This window comes from Neoarius graeffei, chromosome 1, assembly GCF_027579695.1.
Source record: "Neoarius graeffei isolate fNeoGra1 chromosome 1, fNeoGra1.pri, whole genome shotgun sequence".
Lineage (NCBI taxonomy): Eukaryota > Metazoa > Chordata > Actinopteri > Siluriformes > Ariidae > Neoarius > Neoarius graeffei.
The window spans coordinates 224,600-248,672 of record NC_083569.1 but is presented as its reverse complement, the minus strand read 5'-3'; the positions used below and the strand labels follow the sequence as shown (position 1 = coordinate 248,672).

The 24,073-nt window shown below is 44.0% G+C and overlaps 1 protein-coding gene across 5 annotated transcripts in view; it reads right to left on the bottom strand.

Moving 5' to 3' along the window:
• Positions 1-24,073, bottom strand: part of myo9b (myosin IXb) — an 86,612-nt gene that overhangs the window by 18,539 nt on the left and 44,000 nt on the right. For 4 of the 5 annotated variants that reach the window (XM_060927077.1, XM_060927083.1, XM_060927088.1 and 1 more), the window contains exons 17-33: positions 21,847-21,969; positions 20,119-20,199; positions 19,908-20,018; positions 19,674-19,793; positions 19,427-19,576; positions 18,639-18,793; positions 18,093-18,533; positions 16,173-16,257; positions 12,834-13,010; positions 6,136-6,212; positions 5,475-5,581; positions 4,418-4,599; positions 4,225-4,332; positions 3,914-4,093; positions 2,053-2,094; positions 1,823-1,934; positions 1,552-1,625 (exon numbers count right to left, since the gene is read on the bottom strand). In XM_060927077.1, coding sequence (XP_060783060.1) covers positions 1,552-1,625; positions 1,823-1,934; positions 2,053-2,094; positions 3,914-4,093; positions 4,225-4,332; positions 4,418-4,599; positions 5,475-5,581; positions 6,136-6,212; positions 12,834-13,010; positions 16,173-16,257; positions 18,093-18,533; positions 18,639-18,793; positions 19,427-19,576; positions 19,674-19,793; positions 19,908-20,018; positions 20,119-20,199; positions 21,847-21,969 — 2,325 coding nt within the window. The remainder of the gene's footprint in view (positions 1-1,551; positions 1,626-1,822; positions 1,935-2,052; positions 2,095-3,913; positions 4,094-4,224; positions 4,333-4,417; positions 4,600-5,474; positions 5,582-6,135; positions 6,213-12,833; positions 13,011-16,172; positions 16,258-18,092; positions 18,534-18,638; positions 18,794-19,426; positions 19,577-19,673; positions 19,794-19,907; positions 20,019-20,118; positions 20,200-21,846; positions 21,970-24,073) is intronic. The other variant, XM_060927098.1, reaches the window with a different exon arrangement.

Here is a 24,073-nt window from a genome sequence, read left to right as displayed (position 1 = left end):
CCCATCCCCCCCCCAACACACTCACCCGCAGTGACGCCACCTGACCTACAGCACCTTATATTGACAGATAGATAGATAGATAGATAGATAGATAGATAGCCCTGGGCTAGATTATTATTATTATTATTATTATTATCATTATTTTTATTATTATTATTATTATTAGTAGTAGTAGTAGTAGTAGCAGTAGCAGCAGTAGTAGCATTATCCATTCCATAGAAATACATAGGCCTATTATCATTATTAGGCTATTGTTATAATTGGCAGTAGCACCACATTTCTAATCTGTTTTCGGGCATTATTATTATTATTATTATTATTATTATTGCCTATTATCATTACTAAGCTGTTGGCAGTAGTACAAGACTTATGTTCTTTCAGGCATTATTATTATTATTAGGCCTATTATTATTATTATTATTATTATTTATTATTATTATTATTATTATTATTGCTGTTGTTGGTTGTTGATATTATTATTATTATTATTATTATGCTATTATTATTAATAGGCATCATTATTATTATTATTATTATTATTATTATTATTATTAGTGTTTTTATTAGGTATTTTATTAGGCTTATCATTAGCTGGCTATTGATATCATTGGGAATTGGGACCAGGCGTGAATTTAGGTTTTACTTTTTACTGTGCCTTTGTGATCTGCATTTGCGTTAATGCGAGACCTGAGCCTGCTTTGCCTTACAAAGATCCTCGATTCTTGGCGAAATGTTTGACAAGCACAGTCTCAAGTCATCCTCAATTTGCGCACGATTGCGATATTTCGTTTTGAGCGCAGTCATTTTTGAAAATCCTGCCTCACACAAGTAGGTCGATGCGAATGGGATGAGCAGTTTCAAGGCTACGTCACACAGTTGCGGGTACTCCTGCATCAATGCTGCCCAGAATGTCGAAAGAGGGCATGAGGTGAAGACTGCCTTAAGTCTACTGTCACTCTTCAGCTCAATAAGCTGTTCCTGCATGTCAACTGGAAGTTCGTCAGCAGTACACACAAATGGATCTCGAACCCACGCAAAAGAGCGATAATCCTCTGTGAAGTATGCCGCAAACTGTTTTCTCATTACCGACAGGTGCTCTGACGCTGCTTGAAAGACAGATGAGAAATCGTGGGAAGTGCCTGCATTACTGATAAAGTCTGCAAGGCTTGGGAACATATCACAGTTCCCCCGACTGATGCGGCCACACACACAAGATTTTATGATAGATTGATGATAGATTTTATAATAGTATTGATTTGTATGTAATAGTCCAATGTCCTGCATTTTGACATGGGTAAATGTGTTGCATCTGCTTAGCTACTATAGTCTGTTAGCCCCAGATTTTTTTTCCCTCCATACATGAAGCCTACTCGCGACCCCCCTGGAGTACCTCCGCGCCCCACCAGGGGGGCGCGCCCCCCCGGTTGAGAACCACTGTTTTAGAGGAATAACACACCTTACACACAATTAAACACACCGACTAATCACCAAGAAAACAGAATGAAATTAAACTGAAACTCAGTCATTAATCAGTATTAGAGGATCACTCACCTTCTTATCCACGTGTTTGGAGCAGTACGTCATTACCTTACTCATACACTTCCTGTGGCACAGCACCTTACACACTGAAAATCACACACACACACACACACACACACACACACACAGATTTATCATGTCTCAGATCACACGCCCTATTTACTATTCACTGCATCATCAGCCTTCTGTGGGCGTGTCCAAACCACAGCAGCCTGGAGAGTAGGGGCAGCATGTAGTGAAGGTGTGCTGCGAGCAGTAGAGCAGTGCATTGTGGGTAACTCACCACTGCACATGCAGGCTTTCTCCATACCCCAGACAAACGAGCCACACATGTCACAGGACTGAACGATGTTAACTTGGTAGGTACAGAATGAGTGATCCAGGGGGCTGTCAGGCTACACACACACACACACACACACACACACACACACACACACACACACACACACACACACGTGAACTAAAGTGTACTGTAGACTGTTAGGATGAAGTTGTGTATAAATTATAACTTACACACTTATCATGCTCTCGTATCCTCTTCATCTTTTTCGTGACCTGAGAGGAAAAAATATTACACATTAAAATAATATAACAAATAGTGCATGGTGTACATTTGTGATCAGAAGTTTTTACACACACACACACACTTTGACAACTGTGTTTTAATATGTATTTAATAGTTTTAATGCTATCAGTATTAATTTACCATTATCAAGTTGTAATGATGATAATACAACCCCAATTCCAAAAAAGTTGGGACAAAGTACAAATTGTAAATAAAAACGGAATGCAATGATGTGGAAGTTTCAAAATTCCATATTTTATTCAGAATAGAACATAGATGACATATCAAATGTTTAAACTGAGAAAATGTATCATTTAAAGAGAAAAATTAGGTGATTTTAAATTTCATGACAACAACACATCTCAAAAAAGTTGGGACAAGGCCATGTTTCCCACTGTGAGACATCCCCTTTTCTCTTTACAACAGTCTGTAAACGTCTGGGGACTGAGGAGACAAGTTGCTCAAGTTTAGGGATAGGAATGTTAACCCATTCTTGTCTAATGTAGGATTCTAGTTGCTCGACTGTCTTAGGTCTTTTTTGTCGTATCTTCCGTTTTATGATGCGCCAAATGTTTTCTATGGGTGAAAGATCTGGACTGCAGGCTGGCCAGTTCAGTACCCGGACCCTTCTTCTACGCAGCCATGATGCTGTAATTGATGCAGTATGTGGTTTGGCATTGTCATGTTGGAAAATGCAAGGTCTTCCCTGAAAGAGACGTCGTCTGGATGGGAGCATATGTTGCTCTAGAACCTGGATATACCTTTCAGCATTGATGGTGTCTTTCCAGATGTGTAAGCTGCCCATGCCACACGCACTAATGCAACCCCATACCATCAGAGATGCAGGCTTCTGAACTGAGCGCCGATAACAACTCGGGTCGTCCTTCTCCTCTTTAGTCCGAATGACACGGCGTCCCTGATTTCCATAAAGAACTTCACATTTTGATTCGTCTGACCACAGAACAGTTTTCCACTTTGCCACAGTCCATTTTAAATGAGCCTTGGCCCAGAGAAGACGTCTGCGCTTCTGGATCGTGTTTAGATACGGCTTCTTCTTTGAACTATAGAGTTTTAGCTGGCGACGGTGGATGGCACGGTGAATTGTGTTCACAGATAATGTTCTCTGGAAATATTCCTGAGCCCATTTTGTGATTTCCAATACAGAAGCATGCCTGTATGTGACGCAGTGCCGTCTAAGGGCCCGAAGATCACGGGCACCCAGTATGGTTTTCCGGCCTTGACCCTTACGCACAGAGATTCTTCCAGATTCTCTGAATCTTTTGATGATATTATGCACTGTAGATGATGATATGTTCAAACTCTTTGCAATTTTACACTGTCGAACTCCTTTCTGATATTGCTCCACTATTTGTCAGCGCAGAATTAGGGGGATTGGTGATCCTCTTCCCATCTTTACTTCTGAGAGCCGCTGCCACTCCAAGATGCTCTTTTTATGCCCAGTCATGTTAATGACCTATTGCCAATTGACCTAATGAGTTGCAATTTGGTCCTCCAGCTGTTCCTTTTTTGTACCTTTAACTTTTCCAGCCTCTTATTGCCCCTGTCCCAACTTTTTTGAGATGTGTTGCTGTCATGAAATTTCAAATGAGCCAATATTTGGCATGAAATTTCAAAATGTCTCACTTTCGACATTTGATATGTTATCTATGTTCTATTGTGAATACAATATCAGTTTTTGAGATTTGTAAATTATTGCATTCCGTTTTTATTTACAATTTGTACTTTGTCCCAACTTTTTTGGAATCGGGGTTGTAGTATTTAATTCTCATTAACAGGACGAGTGTGTACCTTGGTGAGGTCAGACTCTGATGAGACTCGTTTAATCTCGGCTCTGATGAAGCCGTCCAGAACCGACTGGAACAAATTCACCACCAGCTGCACGTCGGCCTTCTTCTTCTTCTGCGCAGCTAAACTCTCCACTTTAGTTTTATATCCCTGCAGCAGGCCTTTATAACTGATCTGAGGGTTCTGTTCAGAACACACACACACACACACACACACACACACACACACACACACACACACACACACACACTCCTTTCTATACAATATTAAATGATCATCACAGTGAGCGAGCAGTGAAGGAGTGTGTTCCTCACCGAGAGCGAGTACATGCTCTTAATCGTGTCTCTGAACTGCGTCGTGGCTGTGAAGAAAATCACCTCCGTCTCTGAGAGAGACTTTGCCCTGGACTCCAGATCATTCATCTAAGGGTAACACACATCAAACACACACCAAATTAACAAGTGTCCAGGTTCTGAGTGTAGAACAACACTACGTATACACACACACCTGATTTCCTAGGAACTCATCGAGGTGGCGCAGTTCTGTCGCGTTGGTGATCTGGCGGTTGAGCGAGGTGTGACTCTCCTCTCGCACTCGTGTCCCGCGGCTGATTTTGATGCTCTGGCGTTTGCGCTTGGCCAGTGAGACTGGACTCGTGGCCGTGGGGGAGTTACTGTTCAACCTCTTAACTACAGCAAACACATCGGAGACGTTCAATAAATAAACATTATAAACACATCATCAGTTAAAGCTGAGCGCCGTTACACTCCGTCCTAATCACTTCTGAAAAAGCCAGACACTTTCTCACTGAAACACTGACTTCGATTCCAACTTTCCATCCTTCTATTTCTTTCTCTGTTATTGTACTTGCTTTCATTTCTTTACATTTCGCTCTTAAACCTAAAAAACCCCAAACTCCTTTATACCTATATACTTGTGTTCACTTGTTCATATTTGTCCCCATGTACAGATTTTATTTTAAAAGAAAAAGAGAGTGTCCCTGGGTGCTGACGTCTCGCTCTCTCCCAGATCGCACTCGGAGTACAACTTACATGAGAGAATCAGATATCGTGACGTCACTTACTCACATGACTGACTGAGGCTGAGATCGAGTGGATAGATCACTTCTAAACAACCCTGAAGATGCCAAATGTTTAGGTTAAAATCGCACAGAGAGAGAGAGAGAGAGAGAGAGAGAGAGAGAGCACAGTGGTGCCTGGGGATTTTTTTTTCCGGAATCAGAAGCCTTTGTGTATTGAAGGTAAACGGCGTACAAGTGACCCGGTTACGTCACAGGTGGATATCCGGTTCCAGTGCAAATGGCCACGCCCAGGTAAGCTTATTTTTAGCAATAACTTTAAAATGGATAAACTGTTATAACATTTTGTTTTTAATTTAAACGTCTGGGGGGCATCAGGGCACCTGCGCCGTGACTGACAAACGGCATTTATTTGTGGGTTTTGTTTGACTTTACTATTCTATTCTTTTTTTATTCCATCCACTCTCTCTTTTTGCTTTTCCCATCCCCCCCCCCATGTCTCTCTGGTAACAGAGGGAACTTTACAGGGCTCTTCTCTCTCGGCGAGTGTCCTGGCCATCGTCACATTTCCGTCCTGAGGCGTGAGACGCTTCTTTTGGCCCCGAGGGAAATACCAACCAAAAAATCGTCCTCTGGGGGGAAAAAGGAGAGACACAAGGGCATGAAATAAACACCACCGGTCATAAAACTACAGTTTCACTGGGATTATTGACTGTTTAGAGTCACTGCACACAAGAACATTAAAGTTTCATCACACACACACACACACACACACACACACACACACACACACACACTTTATTCTAACTAGTGTTCAGAAGAACTCTCTCTTTCATTCTTCCTCAGTTCCTTCATTCATCGTCTTTCTCATCCTCTCCTGGCTTTCTTCTCTGCTCTGTTTTCATTTTCTTTTTTTGCTCATTCATTCATTCATTCATTCATTCATTCACTCCCTATATCATTTTTATTCCTTTTCCCTTTTTCTGTTTTTTATTTTTCTGTCTTCCTTCCTTTCAGCTAGCAGCTCCATTAGTGAGGAGTGTTCACATCCCTGTCATTATACACTGAATTTTAATGTTTGGGGTTTGTGGATTAGGGTGTGGTCACTGAAATTATTATTATTATATAAAATTTGTCTTATTTTCATTGCTGAATTAATTTTTTTCTGTTTATCAGCATGACTCACTTTTCCGGTGCGAGTTGCTGGGAGTGTGTGGTTTCACTCGGGCTCTGCATCACACTCAATTTTGATCCATCAGGCAGCTGAAATAAAACAGCCTCATTAACACACACACACACACACACACACACACACACACACACACACACCACACACACACACACACACGTAACCAGCTCTGAGGGAAACACTGGCTGATTCAGCACTTCAGCGTCCCGCCTGATGAAACCCACAGGTGAAGTGCGTACAGAGCGCCTCGTCCCCAAAACCCACTCCGGCTCCAGGAAACCCAGAGGGTGATCAGATCAGATCCACTGCTCCGTGCTGAGAGACACTTTATTCTCACAACACATTCACATACCCAAGCCACAGGTCCCTCAGTGTAGACATGTGCTGATAGTCAGCGATACCGTACGCCACAGGATACGCTGCCGTATGATGGGTGACGGTACTACACGCCACATCACGCCATGCCAGGACACCGTGAAAACGACGAGTTAAACTTCAATTGCCTCATGCAACTCAGCACGCTGCAGTTTGACGTTTGTTGATTGTCGGAGATAAACAGGTACATCAATCTCCTTACCACTAGTTTTCCAGATCGTTAATATGCAAGTTGTAAATATTTTAACGTAAAGGAATTCTGTTGTACTGTAACTGATGTGGACTGAAAAGCTCACTCACGGTCACAGGCGTGATTTATGAAACTGCGTTAATGACCACACCAGCACATGTCCAGCTCACTGAACTGATCAGGACGTTAATGACCGGAGACCATTTTCCCACCACCGCATGCTGTAAACACACCACGCCTCTTAACCTTTGACCTTTTTCATTCATCATAATGATCAAATTTAACATCACAGAGGGGAAAAAGTGATTTTTTTTGTCCTGTACTGATAAAGTTAATTACACTTCAGTTCAAAGACCAAATGGTCCAGTTAGTGTAAATTATTAAAAGGAAAGAATGATTATTACGATGATTAGTCCAAGTTTTTAAAATAATTAGTGTGTGTTAAAAAGGTAAATGATGATGAATGATCTCCATGTGGACTGCATACCTGTCAACCCTCCCGTTTTTCCCGGGAAATCCCTTATTTTGACTTATTTCCCGCTGTCTTCCCGTTTTTTTATTTTCCCGAAAATATCCCGTATTTTCACATTATATAAAAGTCCCGTATTTTCACAATATAAAAAAGTCGGTAGGTCCAGAATTCATGACGCGCCTCTGACAGGAGTTTACAGCAGGAAGTCAGGCCATCAATTCACGGCCCCGCCCTCTCAGGCATCAGTAATTACATAACTCCGTCCGGAGGTGAGGCTGAACAAGTGATTAGGTCCAGTGTTGCCAGATTGGGCGGTTTCAAGTGCATTTTGGCGGGTTTTGAACATATTTTGGGCTGGAAAACGTCAGCAGCATCTGGCAACACTGATTAGGTCTGAGGTGAAGATGGTGATGCTAATAGCTAAGAAAAACATTAGCCTCTCTTTCTTTGATGATTTCAACAAGTGCATGGCTGGAATGTTCCCAGACTCTTCCATCGCAAAGAAATTTTCCATGGGGAAAACGAAAGCCTCCCAAATAATCAAAGGTAAGCTACACGTGTTTACATTAAGTATGTCCTGGCTAAGACCTCATAAATAGCCTAGTGTAAACTAATTGGTGTATTAACTGTTTTATCCACTCATTGTCTATTTTATTTTCTATCTGAAACTTACCCATTTTAAATCACTCTTGGTTTAATATCTTATATTACTCTTTATTTCTATCTATCTATCTATCTATCTATCTATCTATCTATCTATCTATCTATCTATCTATCTATCTATCTATCTATCTATCTATCTATCTATCTATCTAGTGTTCCGAGGCCATGATTATGGTAAAACCATAATAAATTGCAATGGAATTGAATTTATTGACGGGTTATATAATGACCTTTCTTATTTTAACATAAGATACGTATTTTAGCCCTTAATTTGGGAAATAACTGGTACCACTGAAAGCAAATAAAAATAAATGTATAGTTTATTCACAAATGCACTCTATAAACCATAAGCATATTGAGTTTGTGTCTTGGCTATCACCAACATGCACCAGAGTACAGGAAATCACAAATACTAGATAGAAAATTGCCCCCCATTCAACTACACACCCACTTTTGGTGAAGGGTATGACTTTCCGAAATTTTCCCTTATTTTGAGTTAAAAATCTGGGAAATATCCCTTTTTTTCAAACCTCAAAGTTGACAGGTATGGTGGACTGATGCTGAGTGATTAAACAGATTCAATCATCAGGTTGAAGAACCCGAGATAGAAACAGAATTTACACAGATTTTTTTTTTTAAACACTGTTCCACACTCCCTCGTTAACTTTCCCTAACGAGGTGTGAATCAACAGTGCAGGGTTTCATCCTCTACAGCAACGACACCGCAGCGTGAGGTGATGAACCCTTTCACACTTACTAACGCTCGGCTTTAAGAGCCACTCACTGGTGTTTCAACTCGCTAGTGTGAGAACTTTAGTTTGCTAGTGTGGGAACTACACTCACTGGACACTTTATTAGGAACACTTGTACTCATTCATGCAATGATCTCATCAGCCAGTTGATCAGCTCCCACCGATACGGCTGCTGGTGCCAGAGTGGCTGTGTGAGTTTTCCATACCTGCTGATCTCCTGGGATTTCCACACACAACAGTCTCCAGTTCATCATTCTGAGTAAACTATAAAGAAAAAATATCCAGTGAACAGCAGTTTTGTGGACAGGAACAGCTCGTCAATGAGAGAGAAGGCCAACGGAGAATTGCCAGACTGGTCCCAGTTGACGCATAGGCTACGGTAACTCAGAACAATGGTGGTGCACGGGCTATAACAGCAGAAGACCATGTCAGGTTCCTCTTCCGTCAGCCAGGAACAGAATGCTGAGGCTGCAGTGAGCACAGACTCCCCAAAACTGGACAGATGAAGGCTAAAAATGTAGCCTGGTCTGATGAATCTCCTTTTCTGCTGAGGAACACAGATGGTTGGGTCAGGATTTGGTATCGACAGCATGAGCCTGTGGACCAGACTCGCCTTGTGTCAGTAGTCCAGGCTGCTGGTGGTGGTGGCGTAATGGTGTGGGGAATGTTTTACTCTGGGCCGTTAATACCAATCAGTCATGGGTTGAATGCCACAGTGTATTTGAGTATTGCTGATGTTCATCAACTGCATAGCCACAATTTATTCACCATCTAAAAATGTCCACTTCCAGCACCATGACACAACGTGAACGTCTCTAACTGGTTTCAAGAACATGACGGAGAGTTCAGTGTTCTTCAGCGGCCTTCCCAGTCACTGGATCGGAATCCAGGAGAACACCTTTAGGATGCTGGAGAACAGGAGAGCCACAACATGCAAGTGTTCCTGAAAAATCTGCAGAAACTGTGTGATGTGATCATGTGAACATGGACCTGAATCTCAAAAGGACGGATTCCAAGGATCTGAAGAATCGAGGCTGTTTAGAGAGCAAAGGGAAGCTCCACCCAGTATGAGTGTTCCTAATAAAGTGCTCAGTGCACGGAGCTGATTTGTGAGAAGGAAAAATTGGACGTCTCGATTGGATTAAAACTAGTGAATTGTTAATTTACATACTTTGCTTTTTAACCATTTGATGTCTCAGTTTTCTGGCCTGTTGTCTGCCATCGTGCCGATCAGCTGGGGTTCCGACTCGATATTCTAATAACCATGTGGTTTGTTGTTATTAAACTAGCATGCTCATGGGCTGCTGGGAACCCTGGCTGGCCTGATGGTTATTGATCTAATGTGATGATTCCCTTTTTGAGGAAATGGTTCAGCTTTCAGTCAGTGCGTTTACATGCACATAGAGAAAATCGAATTTCTGCCGTAGCTCGACTAAAATCGAAGCTCTAAATGCCATGGAAACACCTTAGCTCGGCTGAAATCGAACCGAACTGGATTTCTCGTAATCGAGCTACGCGACCTAGATTATGCGATTGTAGCCGAGCTACTTAGACTACGTTCAGACTGCACCCTGAAACGACCCATATCCGATTTTTTTGCCCATATGCGACCTGTATCTGATTTGTTATTGACAATCTGAACGACACAGATCCGATTTTTTCACATGCGACCCAGGCCGCTTGGATATGTGGTCCTAAATCCGATGCATATCCGATATTTTCACATGCGACTGCAGTCTGACCGGACAGGTCGCATTCATGTGACCTACACGTCATCAACAAGAGACAAACGTCACTATTCTGCGTTGGCTAATCCCGCCTCTTTGGTGGAAAACAACATTTGTACAGTTTTCAGAATTTAAATAGACTTTTATAGAATTGATCAGGCTAATGGTGGATTTGGTAGGGACCTGGATGTTGATCTGTTAGCCTGATTAAATAAAACAGTTTCTATAACTGATTTATAACTTAAACCATCCTGTATTACAAGATTATAAGATTGTTCTGGAAATTTCCAGTAATTTGACACCTTCGGTCTCATTAGTCTGCTGTTAATCAGATTATTGTGTGAGTTCCGCCGCCGCCACAAAAACCACATCGCCAGGTCTCGCCTCATCTCCATCGCAAACTGCACTGGTGTTTCTGCACCTTGAGCCAGCGCTGAGAGAAGTTGCAGAATTCAGCTGGCTATAAACAATCTAAATAAATATTTATAAAAATGTAGAAAAAGTTTATTAATATGACGAAATAAATATGTGCAAATTATTAAGCCTGAATTAATACAGCGGCCGTATCCCAAACGACTGCCTGCTGAAGCTCGAGTGCACTATATAGAGTTTAAAAATCCATTACTTCCTAGTAACATGTAGTGCACTTATATAGAAATTAGAGAGACATTTAGGAGTCAACCCTCGTTACCAGGCTACACGTTTTCATTTCGGTTCAGAAACAAAAACACACACGAGACCTCACACTTTAACACTAACCAGATAATTAAACAAACAAAAAAATCATTAAACTTGAGGAGTGCACTTTTTTTTTGTTTACGTATTACGTAGATGTGCTTATTATGTATCAATTTGCGCATGCGGGACACTTTTGGGTCGTTTTCCGTTCATATTGGAGATCGCATACAAGTCTCATATAATTGGTAATGTGAACGGCCGAACAAAAAAATCGGATTTCACAACAAATCGGATATGGGTCGTTTCAGGTTGCAGTCTGAACGTAGTGTTTGTGCATGTAAACCCTATCGAGCTACGTAATCGAGCTACTTACTTCAGCGCTGCCCCTTCCGGAAGTGACGAGACCACAAGCGGGAGACACAACAGCCTCAGTCGGCATGACAACAGTAGTAGAAACGTGCACTTCTGGAGCAATGAGGAGATAGAGTTCATGCTCATTCAGCTTAAGGAGTTGAAAATATATATCTCGATGTTGCTGTCCTCGTCGTCGTCGTTCTTCTTGTGAACACGGAACTGATAACTTTGTTGATACTCTTGAATAGCTCTTCTTCATGACGACAACCGGAAGTGTACCAACACGATGGGCCATGCAGCGCCCCCTGTGGCTCGGGTGCACAATGTACCTCACACAATAGCTCGATTTCCTTGTGTGCATGTAGGATTGGATTTCTCTGGCGCCCCTGCTGGGACCCTCAGCTCGATTACCGACAGCGGCTCGATTTGGATGTGCATGTAAACGCACTGACTGAGATACTGTACACATTACCCATCAGTCCATGAAAAAGAAAAAAAAAACCTGCAGCAAAGCGTTCTGGGTCATTTTTTCTGTTGACGTCTACACCGATATCGACTCGATACCAAAACATGCCACTGAAGCTGATAAAGTTCAAGAGAAGCAGGAAAGAGAAGCTGAAAAAGGGAGCATTAAAACATGCACTGGGACACAGCCTCAGAGTTTTCGATCGTTTTCACCACAACAGGACGCTAGTCGCGTTTGAGTCTTTGAGGTTTCACACCAACACAAAAAGGCAAAGGTCAGGAAACCAAACCAACCGCGATGCGATGAAGCCATGATGAGAGGAGCAGCACTGCTTCTGTTGGGGGGTTAATACTTTACTGCACATGCTGAGCTTCAGCCGCATGTCCCACGACACCCTTATTCACACTTTAACACCGTTATAATGTTCCTCATTATAACTGCGCTCTTCATTCAGAGTGCTACAGAACGAACACGCTGATCCGGGCCGTCATTAACGAGCTCGTCCACCAGCATGATGTCACCGTTTATTCGAGTTGGCATGGAAACCGAGGTTAAAAGGTTTGTTGTGGTATATTAAAGGGGCACTTTAATCTCAATACAACTAGGGGAACCCCCCCCCGCTGTTTAAAAGCCTGATATTTTCATAAAACAAATGTTAAAGTACATCTTCAAGTCTCTCTCACACACACACACACACGATACTGCTTTAAATTAACGACAGCCAGAAAACACACCACACTGAAAAGTAAACCCTTCCCTGCACTGAAGCAGCGGTCAGGAGGACTGGTGTTTTAGAATTAAACTGGGAGGATAAATCCCCAGCGCACTGCACTTCACTTCCATCACTGGGTTGCAGTCGTGTCACACTGAAAATCAATCACCTCTTCTCCTGTTTCCATAGCAACTCCAGTAACATTTTGTATTGTCAGAGATTAATCAGTGAGTCATGAGCACAGTTATAATGCATTATAAACACGGGTGTTCGTGGGCGTAGCGGCTGGTCTGTGTTGAAGGTCACCTGGGGTTTCTTGAGCACCGCATGGGCGCTGGACTGAAACGAGTTGCCTGGGCTGAAGGGAGGAAGCGGAAAAACCCAGAAATCCTCACACTTCTCTGTGTCTGTCGGCATGAGGCTGCTGCGGGCGTGAGCCAATCGGCACTTGCGTCTCGGGTGCCTGTGTCGATGCAGCGTCATCTACGTTTCCCAAACAAGGGTCCATCATCATCATCACCACCACCACCACCACTATCACTACTACTACAGGAAGGAAGCGTGTTCTCGTTCTCACACACAGCAGGGACGAGAAGACGCTGAGGTACAGTGCACTGATGAACAGAAGCAGATTCGCAGGAAAAATCCAGAACTTTAACACAGTCGCTTTTACACGCATTGTTGCATTAATTCCACTGAATAATCACAAACGCACATTTCACATCAAACGCCGAATCTCAGGTCTGAATTCACTCAGACATTTAATTCTACACGTTTTCCTGCGATTGTGCTTCTTTACTAACAAAGTCAGGAGTTTGTGCTGATGATCAAATCTCCCACCTGAACGAGATCTCTCCCCTCTGTATTAAGTGCCAGCAGGACATTGGGTCTTGCACACATTGCATCTGGCACTGCCCTTTGATATTTAAATTTTGGGAAACGTCTCACAGGAAATTCACTTCATTCTTGGTGAGAACTTACGAATCCATCCTGGTTTGGTTCTGTTCCATCTCTCAGGAGAGGGATTTTCTCCAGCAAGCCTCCAGCAAAAACTCCTATACGAGCTTCCCGTTTGTTTGGAGATGCGTACTCTCTCAGGGCATTGGATTAAACCCAGACCTCCAGCTGTTAACCAGTGGGATGGAGAAATATTTAAAGTTCTGCTGATGGAGCACCCAAGTTCAGTTTTAAAGGGGAACGAGAGGGATTTGGAGAAGTTGTGGGCACTTTTCCTGAACCGCCTGCTGGACTCTACAGTAGACTGCGTATACAGAGGGTGTTCCGTGGCATCCCCTCTCACACCTCGGGGATTTTACCTGATGCTGTTTCCTGGGTACTGATTCGATCTCATTCCCCAAGTCACAGCTCAGTTCGAAACTGCCAGCATTCTCAGACCTGTCCATGGAAGGTCCTCTATAGTGCTGCAATACTTGTTTGTTCGTTCGTTCGTTCTCTCTCTTCCGTCGTTCTGTACGGTTTGTGTGTTTTGCTCTTTCCTTCCACTGCTGTCCTGTGTGTTCAGTGTTTGCTCTAAAACTCTATAAAATATTGGGAAAATACAGTTGTGTTCACAATTATTCAACCCCCACTGAAATTGAGTGTTTTGGCCAGTTTGACATTGATTTTGATCATTTCAGTCATCTTATTTACAATTACATCAAAGAGGCACTTGTAAATTAGACAAATATAACCTAACATTTATAATAAAATGACCACAAATGTCTTTTCTGTGCTCACATCATTATCAGTTTTATTCAACCCCCAAGTGACATTCATTCTTAGTACTTAGTACAACATCCTTTTCCAGTTATAACATCTTTCAAGCGTGAAGCATAGCTTGGCACAAGTGTCTTGCAGCGACCAACGGGTATCTTAGCCCATTCTTCATGGGCAAAAGCCTCCAGTTCAGTCACATTCTTAGGCTTGTGCACTGCAACTGCCTTCTTTAGGTCCCACCAGAGGTTCTCAATCGGATTTAAGTCTTTTGACTGCGATGGCCACTCCAGAATGTTCCAGCCCTTCATCTTCACCCATGCTCTAGTGGACTTGGATGTGTGCTTAGGATCATTGTCCTGTTGAAAGGTCCAACGTCTCCCAAGCCGCAGGTTCGTGACAGACTCCATCACATTTTCTTCCAAGATTTCCCGGTACTGAAGAGAATTCATGGTACCCTGCACACGATGAAGCGTCCCTGTACCATTAGAAGCAAAACAGCCCCAAAGCATAATTGACCCCCCGCCATGCTTCACAGTAGGCAAGGTGTTCTTTTCTTCATAGGCCTGGTCCAAACATAGTGCTGGTCCATGGGCCCAAACAGTTCTAATTTAGTTTCATCAGTCCACAGAACACTTTCCCAAAACTTTTGTGGCTTGTCCACATGACTTTTGGCATACTGCAGTCGACTTTTCTTATTCTTTGGAGTCAGCAAGGGGGTGCGCCTGGGAGTTCTGGCATAGAGGCCGTCATTACGCAGTGTGCGCTTTATTGTCTGTGCTGAAACCTCAATGCCCACATCTGACAGATCTTTTTTCAGTTCCTCACCAGTCACACGGGGATTTTTATCCACCTGGCGCTTCAGGTAGCGCACAGCAGTCGCCGTCAGGATCTTCTTTCTGCCACGACCAGGTAGCGTTTCCACTGTGCCCTTTGCCTTGAATTTACAGACGATGCTTCCGATAGTATCTCTTGGAATGTTTAACATTTTGGAAATCATCTTATATCCATTGCCATTCTTGTGAAGAGAAATAACCTCTTCTCTTGTCTTCTGGGACCGTTCTCTTGCCTTCACCATGTTTGTCAACACACCAGTAAATGTCTAGAAGGAGCTGAGTATCACAGTCCTTTTAAATCTGCCTAATTGGTGCTTATTATGCTTGATTGATGCTCGTTGACATCCACAGGTGTTTTCAACACTTGAATGAACCTCTGTTCTTAAGAGTGGTAGTCTTAAAGGGGTTGAATAATTGTGTCAATGAAGAAATCACAAAAAGGCCATTTAATACTTTATTACAAAAGCAATTGATGTCATTTTAGTTGCATTTGGTTCTTTAACAAGTCCTTGTAAGATGTCATTATGAACACAATTACAAATGTACACGGAATTCCCCAAAACCCTTTACAGCACTGGGGTTGAATAATTTTGAACACAACTGTAAATCCCCGACCGGAACGAACAGCATAAACATTGTCCTGACGCACGTCACCACCACTCGGCTCCAGCGCTGCTCAGGGCACCGTGGGGAAAGGGGGCCTACAGAGGGAGTCTGCTCCGTTTGGAAGACGCTCCTCCTTCAGCTCGCGGTTTCGGAGAATATTAAACAGCAGAACAATAGTTTTACTGCAACACTGGGATTCTAATTTAAACCATGATTAAAAAAAAGTGGAGATTATTGTGATTGTAAAAATCATCAGCACTGATCGAGTGTTAGTCATTCAGAACACACACGGAGTTAAGTGTCACTGAGTGTTAATCAGCGTTATAACACTTCATAACGAGGAGTTCAGACGATTCACACACAATCATTCAGGATCAGGTTTTAATTAAAGGAGACTCGTAATGTTTAATACATAACACAGATGGTGTGTGTGTGTGAGAGAGAGAGAGAGAGAGAGAGAGAGAGAGAGAGAGAGAGAGAGATACAGTACCACAGTGTTGGACGGAGATGGACTGTCCGACTCGGGTGAGCTCAGATTGGACAGATTATCCAGGGACATTGAGAGTCCTTGAGCCCTGAGTTAGAAGATGAGTTTAGAACTTTACACCTGTGATTAGAACATTTGTGACCCCTCACCGAATCCAGGGACACATGTCGGCCGAAACGAATCCGAGATAATCGCAAAAGAAGCATTTTTTTTTTTAAATTTGTGATTTTTGTTTTTTTCCATCATGTGCAAGTTGAGATCTTGAAGAATGCAATCAGTATTTCAGATAATAGATTGTTTTGTTGGAAAAGCATACATTTTTTGTTGCAAATTGTCTTGTTTTTGTCAGGACTGTAGCCTGCTGGGGGCTGTGGGTAAATTACCATATGGGCCATTCACATGATGATTTAAGTCTTTTGTTTTTTTTTCCGCGAATCAGCTGTATGATACGAGCTGAGCTCGTGGCTACTTAACTGCATACAGGCGTGTGATTTCACTATGGAATGAGTTACTAAACAGAGCGCAGAGGAGCTGAAACACCGCGAAGCAAACAGACACTCGGTATTTACATCGGAGATCACCATTTCTAGCAAAAAAAACCCGCAACCTCGTTTTCCAGATTGAATGGAATACTTGAATGATCGGATGATACACGGACCATTCTAGGACTACATTCCATCGGAGGCATTGGTGTGTGCAAGGCACCGTTTCTCTTTCTGATGGGGTGAGTTTATTAATCTAAGGCTGTGTGGTTATTTTTGCATGTAACGGAGAGTGTTGTGGTTTGGTTAAGCCTAGGTCACAACCGGACGTATGATTTTTTGGCCGTGTGATTTTTGGCGTTTCCCAAATCGCTGCGTTTTTTTTGTTCACGGAGAAAGACGCGCGTTGGCCGTAAGTTTGTCTTGCAACCTGAGAAAATGTAAGCGCCCGTAGAGTTTGTTTGACATGACAAAGAACCTCTGCGGCCGGTCTGCGGCTCGAAAATCAGCACGTCACACACGCGCTCTCCGTGCGTTTCTTGCGTTTTTTGCGTGTAGACCGGCCGTAGCAGCGCGTACTGTACGGCCGGTTGTGACCGAGGCTTTACATGAAACTAGTGTTGTGTTAGTTGTGTCATCATCGTGCTCTCTTTCTTTCTTACGGTGTGAGTAATTTTTCAACCACAAAACGTTAAAGTATACTTTAGGACTTATTTTTGTACTTCATAATTGTGTTGGGCATACTTTGCATGGAAGGAAAATTGACGTGGTGATCTTTGTTTACATGAAAGTAGTATCATGCTAGCTCGTAGGGGGTGGGGCTTTCCTTAATGTCATGCAGATGAGCAGCATTATGTGCCCGCCCTGCACCCAGAGTAGCTGAGATGGAAAACTTTGAGGGCGATTTTCTCCCTTTTCTGTTTTAAGAAGTATACACTTTCAAAAGGCCACACATTCTTCAAATATTGTCAGATCTCCACATGGAAGGCATCATTGGAAAGCTTAGAAACTGGACTTTCTGAATCTGTCAATAACTCAAAATGCCCCCGGGCCGACATGTGTCCCTGGAGTCTGTGATCTGCCACATTTATCCTCTAAAACCTGCAGCATTCACTCAAACAATTCACTCTGCTGGTTTTCAGGGTCCAAGCACAGAAGGGCAGAGCCGTGTGGTGACCGTGTTATTATTCCACATGCTGCTGAGCCTCAGAGACTCGAGCCCTTCACGCTCTCTAGCGCCACACACAGGCTGAAGCTGTGTAACCTGTGTGAAGTGAGACGTTCACACTAAAACACTCAGGAGAACATCCAACAAACAGATCAGACACTCAATCACCACCACGTCTACGCTGCTGCTGCTTGGACCCCTCACCTGCCATTCACAGCTCCTCCTCCTCATTACTATTATAATAAACAGATAATAAAAACGGACGTTTCCTACTTTAATTTGCTCATCCTGCGGTTCTCGGGCTGGGTTCTGTCTGAAACCACAAGCTCACTCCTTCGCTCTCGCCACTTCTCCACCTTCTCCCTCATGTGGCTGAGTTTGGAGCGCTGCAGCGTCGACATGCCCAGATCATCGCCCGCTTTTGGATCAATGAGCGAGTCGGGGCGGGGCGGGGCTTCAGGGTCGGACGAGTCTCTGTCCCGCTCCCCGTTCTCTCGTCTCTCTCTCTGCTCTGGGACGCTGCCTCGGTTCTGCTCGTTTCTGAGATTCTTCATGTACTCGTTCTCTGCTGATGCTTGGGTCGGTATCGGTGGCAGTGGCTTTATTTTACCATCAGGGCGTGGCAGCAGCGTCTTATACCTGCTGTCCTCACTTCCTGAAGTGCCCTTATCACCTTCTGCCCTACACACTCGCTCCTCCTCCTCCTTCTGCTGCCTTAAAAACAAATCAAGGATAAAGTGACAGATTCATGCCTTTATTCCGTCCCTAACCCTCTCCATCCAGCTGTGATGATGGTGATGAAGGTTATTGGTGGTGTACCTGCGGTTCTCCGAGCTCTGTTTCAGCCGCTGCAGGTTCCTCAGGCTCTCTCTCTGGCGCAGGTACTCCGCTCGCTCATGAGATTCTCTCCACGCTTTCTGGATGACCGTGGCCGCTCTGCAACACGTCGTCACGCGATACGAACGCCATGAACTCTAACATCACCAAACACAAAAACAGCCAGTCACTCGCTCTGACAGGACCGAGAGCACCATCAGGTACCACCACTACGTTCAACACCGCCAGGAGAATTCACAAAGCTGAGTTTCTCAATTAGATGGCAGTGAAACGCCACTGAACACAAACACCAAACATTCTGGTTAAAAAATTACAGCAAAAATATAAACGTAGCTCAAAACCTCCAGTCCAACATCGTAACCCAATTGAACACCACGTTCTCTTGGGCCGAGACGCTCGAGCTCTGTCTTTTGGTTCATGGTTCAGGATCTGAATTCGATTTTGAATTCTGTACATCTGAAGTTTTACACCGATGAAAATGTGTTGAGTTGAATTAATATTAATATTGAATATTTATTTCATTATTTCTACTGTTAAGGAAAAAAAAAACCCCTGAACTGCATTTGGTTTAAAGCTGAAGCGCTGTTTGTGGGGTTAAAGGCTGTAGGATTTAGAGATAAACGTATCGCACGATCGCGCCCGTCGTGTGGCGTGACTCTGAAGGCGTGTAATAAACCCTGAGCAGGAGGAGCTCAGCTCTCACACACCGCGGATTAACAGCAACGTTTTCATTTGTGTGTAAATGTAAAGTGCAGTGAGCTTTAACGCACCTGTAAAATGATGATGGCTCTCTTCTTCATCAGGAAGTGTTTGCGTGTGAGACACGCCCGAAACCAGTGCTGCAGCAGGACGATTCGCCGCATCACTTCCTTGTGCAGCGTGTCCTGGAGCTTCTGTCTCTCCGTCTCCTTTAAAAACACCTGGAAAAGACCGCGAGTTTTAGGGACGCAAAACAAATAAACAGTTCACAAGAGCACAGACAGGACGAGAGGACGCGAAGACGTGTGGACAGGAGACCTTGGTCTTGCCAATCTGGAAGCTGTTCTTGTCCACTGTGAGACTGAGAAGGTTCTCGATGTCCTGCTGAAGAGAAGACGAGTGTCTCGGCAACAGGATCCTGAATTCATCTCTGAACTCCTGCATACGGGATTGAGAATAAAAGTTTTACTGAAGAACACACACACACACACACACACACACACACACACACACACACTTCCTGTTTGTAAACTTTAGGGAACAGAATTGTACCTTGAATTTGTACTTGGCTCCGTAACCTGACCTCTTCATTTGGACCGTCTCCAACATGCCATTGTACCTCAACTGTCGAAGGACGAGATCATCATCAAACTGCATTTCCCTCTGAAACACACACACACACACACACACACACACACACACACTGTAATCACACTTCAGGTTTGGGTGAAACACAACATCCAATGGAATAAAGAGTGTGAACCTTCTCAGCATTGGACCTGATACAGCGCACGAAGAATGGCTCAGCTCTTCTCAGAGTGTCCAACAGCTTCAACAGAGACGTCTGAAAAGCACCACACACACACACACACACACACACACACACACACACACACACACAGCTGTATTGATCTGTCCATCAGCGTCCACTAAACTCCACAATTCCCTTCATCTCGGCTGAAAGATATTTATTTACAGACCAGCAAAGAAACAGACTTTAAAGTAGAGCTGGAAAATATATGTGACCCCTCACCGAATCCAGGGACGCATGTCGGCCGAAACGAATCCGAGATAATCGCAAAAGAAGCATTTTTTTTTTAAATTTGTGATTTTTGTTTTTTTCCATCATGTGCAAGTTGAGATCTTGAAGAATGCAATCAGTATTTCAGATAATAGATTGTTTTGTTGGAAAAGCATACATTTTTTGTTGCAAATTGTCTCGTTTTTGTCAGGACTGTAGCCTGCTGGGGGGTGTGGGTAAATTACCATATGGGCCATTCACATGATGATTTAAGTCTTTTGTTTTTTTTTTTCCGCGAATCAGCTGTATGATACGAGCTGAGCTCGTGGCTACTTAACCTGCATACAGGCGTGTGATTTCACTATGGAATGAGTTACTAAACAGAGCGCAGAGGAGCTGAAACACCGCGAAGCAAACAGACACTCGGTATTTACATCGGAGATCACCATTTCTAGCAAAAAAAAAAAACCCGCAACCTCGTTTTCCAGATTGAATGGAATACTTGAATGATCGGATGATACACGGACCGTTCTAGGATTACATTCCATCGGCGGCATTGGTGTGTGCAAGGCACCGTTTCTCTTTCTGATGGGGTGAGTTTATTAATCTAAGGCTGTGTGGTTATTTTTGCATGTAACGGAGAGTGTTGTGGTTTGGTTAAGCCTAGGTCACAACCGGACGTACGATTTTTTGGCCGTGCGATTTTTGGCGTTTTCCAAATTGCTGCGGTTTTTTTTTTTGTTCACGGAGAAAGACGCGCGTTGGCCGTAAGTTTGTCTTGCAACCTGAAAAAAACGTAAGCGCCCGTAGAGTTTGTTTGACATGACAAAGAACCTCTGCGGCCGGTCTGCGGGTCGAAAATCAGCACATCACACGCACGCTCTCCGTGCGTTTCTTGCGTTTTTTGCGTGTAGACCGGCTGTAGGAGCGCGTACCGTACGGCCGGTTGTGACCGAGGCTTTACATGAAACTAGCGTTGTGTTAGTTGTGTCATCATCGTGCTATCTTTCTTTCTTACGGTGTGAGTAATTTTTCAACCACAAAACGTTAAAGTATACTTTAGGACTTATTTTTGTACTTCATAATTGTGTTGGGCATACTTTGCATGGAAGGAAAATTGACGTGGTGATCTTTGTTTACATGAAAGTAGCATCGTGCTAGCTCGTAGGGGGTAGGGCTTTCCTTAATGTCATGCAAATGAGCAGCATTATGTGCCCGCCCTGCACCCAGAGTAGCTGAGATGGAAAACTTTGAGGGCGATTTTCTCCCTTTTCTGTTTTAAGAAGTATACACTTTCAAAAGGCCACACATTCTTCAAATATTGTCAGATCTCCACATGGAAGGCATCATTGGAAAGCTTAGAAACTGTACTTTCTGAATCTGTCAATAACTCAAAATGCCCCCGGGCCGACATGTGTCCCTGGAGTCTGTGATCTGCCACATATGTCACACACACACACACACACACACCTGGTACTGGCTGCTGATGCTGGGAGGTTTCTTGTTCTTGTGCAGGTGGAGTAAAGCGCGAGTGTCGCTGTTGTGAAGACTCAGACCCATGATGAGTTTCAGACAGCGACAGTCCATCAGGTTCTGCACAAACAACCAGCAGCAGTGTTTAATCCAAATGAGATTCAAGATTTTTATTTGTCATAAACACAGTAACAGACCCAGCGGTTTATTATTGGGTAATGAAATTCTTATTTTGCAACTGCCCGACCAAACTACACTTACCAATATAAAAAGAAATACAAATATGAAATATAAAATATAAAGTGCATATGGAATGCAAAATATAAAAGGTAGAGTGAAAAATGAAGATAACATCAAAAAAAAAAAAAAAAAGGCAAACAATGTGCACACATAGACGTAGATATACCGTGCAGTGTCTTGTGCAAAATTGCTAATATAGAGGTAGATGGTGATTATAATCTGTGATTCAAAAGCCTGATGGCCTGGGGGTAAAAACTGTTTTTCAGTCTAGTAGTCCTTGCTTTCACACTCCTGTAGCGTCTGCCAGATGGTAGGAGCGTGAATAGTCTGTGTTGTGGGTGTGTTTGGTCCCTGATGATGCTCTGTGCCCTTTTTGTGACCCGGGTGTTGTAAATGTCCTGTAGCGGGGGGAGGACAGCTCCACAGATGAACTGTGCCATTTTAATGACACACTGGAGAGCCTTTCTGTCCTGAGTTGTGCAGTTCCCGTACCACACAGTGATGGAATTTGTCAGGACGCTCTCCACTGTGCACCTGTAGAAGTTGCTGAGGAGTTTGGTGGACAGTCCAAATTTCCTCAGCTTCCTCAGGAAGAAGAGTCTCTGTTGAGCCTTCTTGATGGTCTGCTGTGTGTTGTGTGTCCAGGTGAGATCCTCACTGATGTGAGTTCCGAGGAATTTAAATGTTTTCACCCTCTCCACCTGTGTCCCGTTGATGTGCAGCGAGGCGTGCTGGTCTCTCCTCCTCTTCCTCGGGTCAATAATCATCTCCTTGGTCTTCTCAGCATTCAAGGAGAGGTTATTTTCCTGGCACCAGGAGACCAGCTGAGCTACCTCCTCCCTGTAGGCGCTCTCATCTCCGCCGGTGATCAGCCCAATGACAGTGGTGTCGTCAGCGAACTTGATGATGGAAGTGTTGCTCTGGGTGGGGGTGCAGTCGTAGGTGAAGAGGGTGTACAGGAGTGGACTGAGCACACAGCCTTGGGGGGGGGGTCCCTGTGCTCACTGTCTTGGTGCTGGATGTTCTGGTACCGACTCTGACAGCCTGGGGTCTGTTTGTGAGAAAGTCCAGGACCCAGCAGCAGAGGGAGGATGTCAGTCCCAGGGTGGAGAGCTTCTCAGTCAGTCTGCTGGGGATGACAGTGTTGAAGGCTGAACTGTAGTCCACAAACAGCATTTGAACATAGGTGTCCCTGTGTTCCAGGTGTGACAGGGCTGTGTGGATGGCTGCATTGACTGCATCGTCAGTTGAACAGTTCTGACAATCTGCAAATTGAAGGGGGTCTATTGTGTCTGGGATGCCCTTTTTGATGTGTGACATGACTATCCTCTCAAAACCCTTCATTACAACTGAAGTGAGTGCAATTGGGCGATAGTCATTCAGGCATGTTATATTGTTTTTCTTTGGGAGGGGCACTATTGCTGCTTTTCCACTACCAACGCGGCTGAGTTGGGCTGAGCCGTGCCGTGCTGAGTCGAGCTGAGTCGGGCTGAGCCGTGCCGTGCTGAGTCGAGCTGAGCGGGGCTGTTGGAGTTGCATTTCGACTACAACCGCGCTGAACCGTGCTGGCTGGAAGTGGGTGGACACATTGGGTGGAGTTAGCGAAAGTGGGTGGACGTCAGGTGATGTCGTTAGGTGGCGCAAACAGTGACATCAGTGACCTTTTAAGCGGTAGTCTCACGACCCGGATAGTAAACAATAAACATGGAGGACATGGAGTCGTTAGTGTTGCTGGTCTTGGTTCTGTGGCTTGTTGTCACTGACAACGCCAACAGATACTGGCAAGAGCGTATAGATGAGGCGAGGCGCATAAGGCTTCAGAAATTCTCGTAATTCGTAATTCTCCTTCTTCCGGGTTTACGGTGTTTACAGATCCCAGCGTGCTCGCGGGGCGTGTGTGGGCGTGTGAGGACACTCCTCCTCACCAATCAGTGCACAGGGGAGTGTCTGCTCACGCCCCCAGCCTCACTCGGCTCGGTTTGGC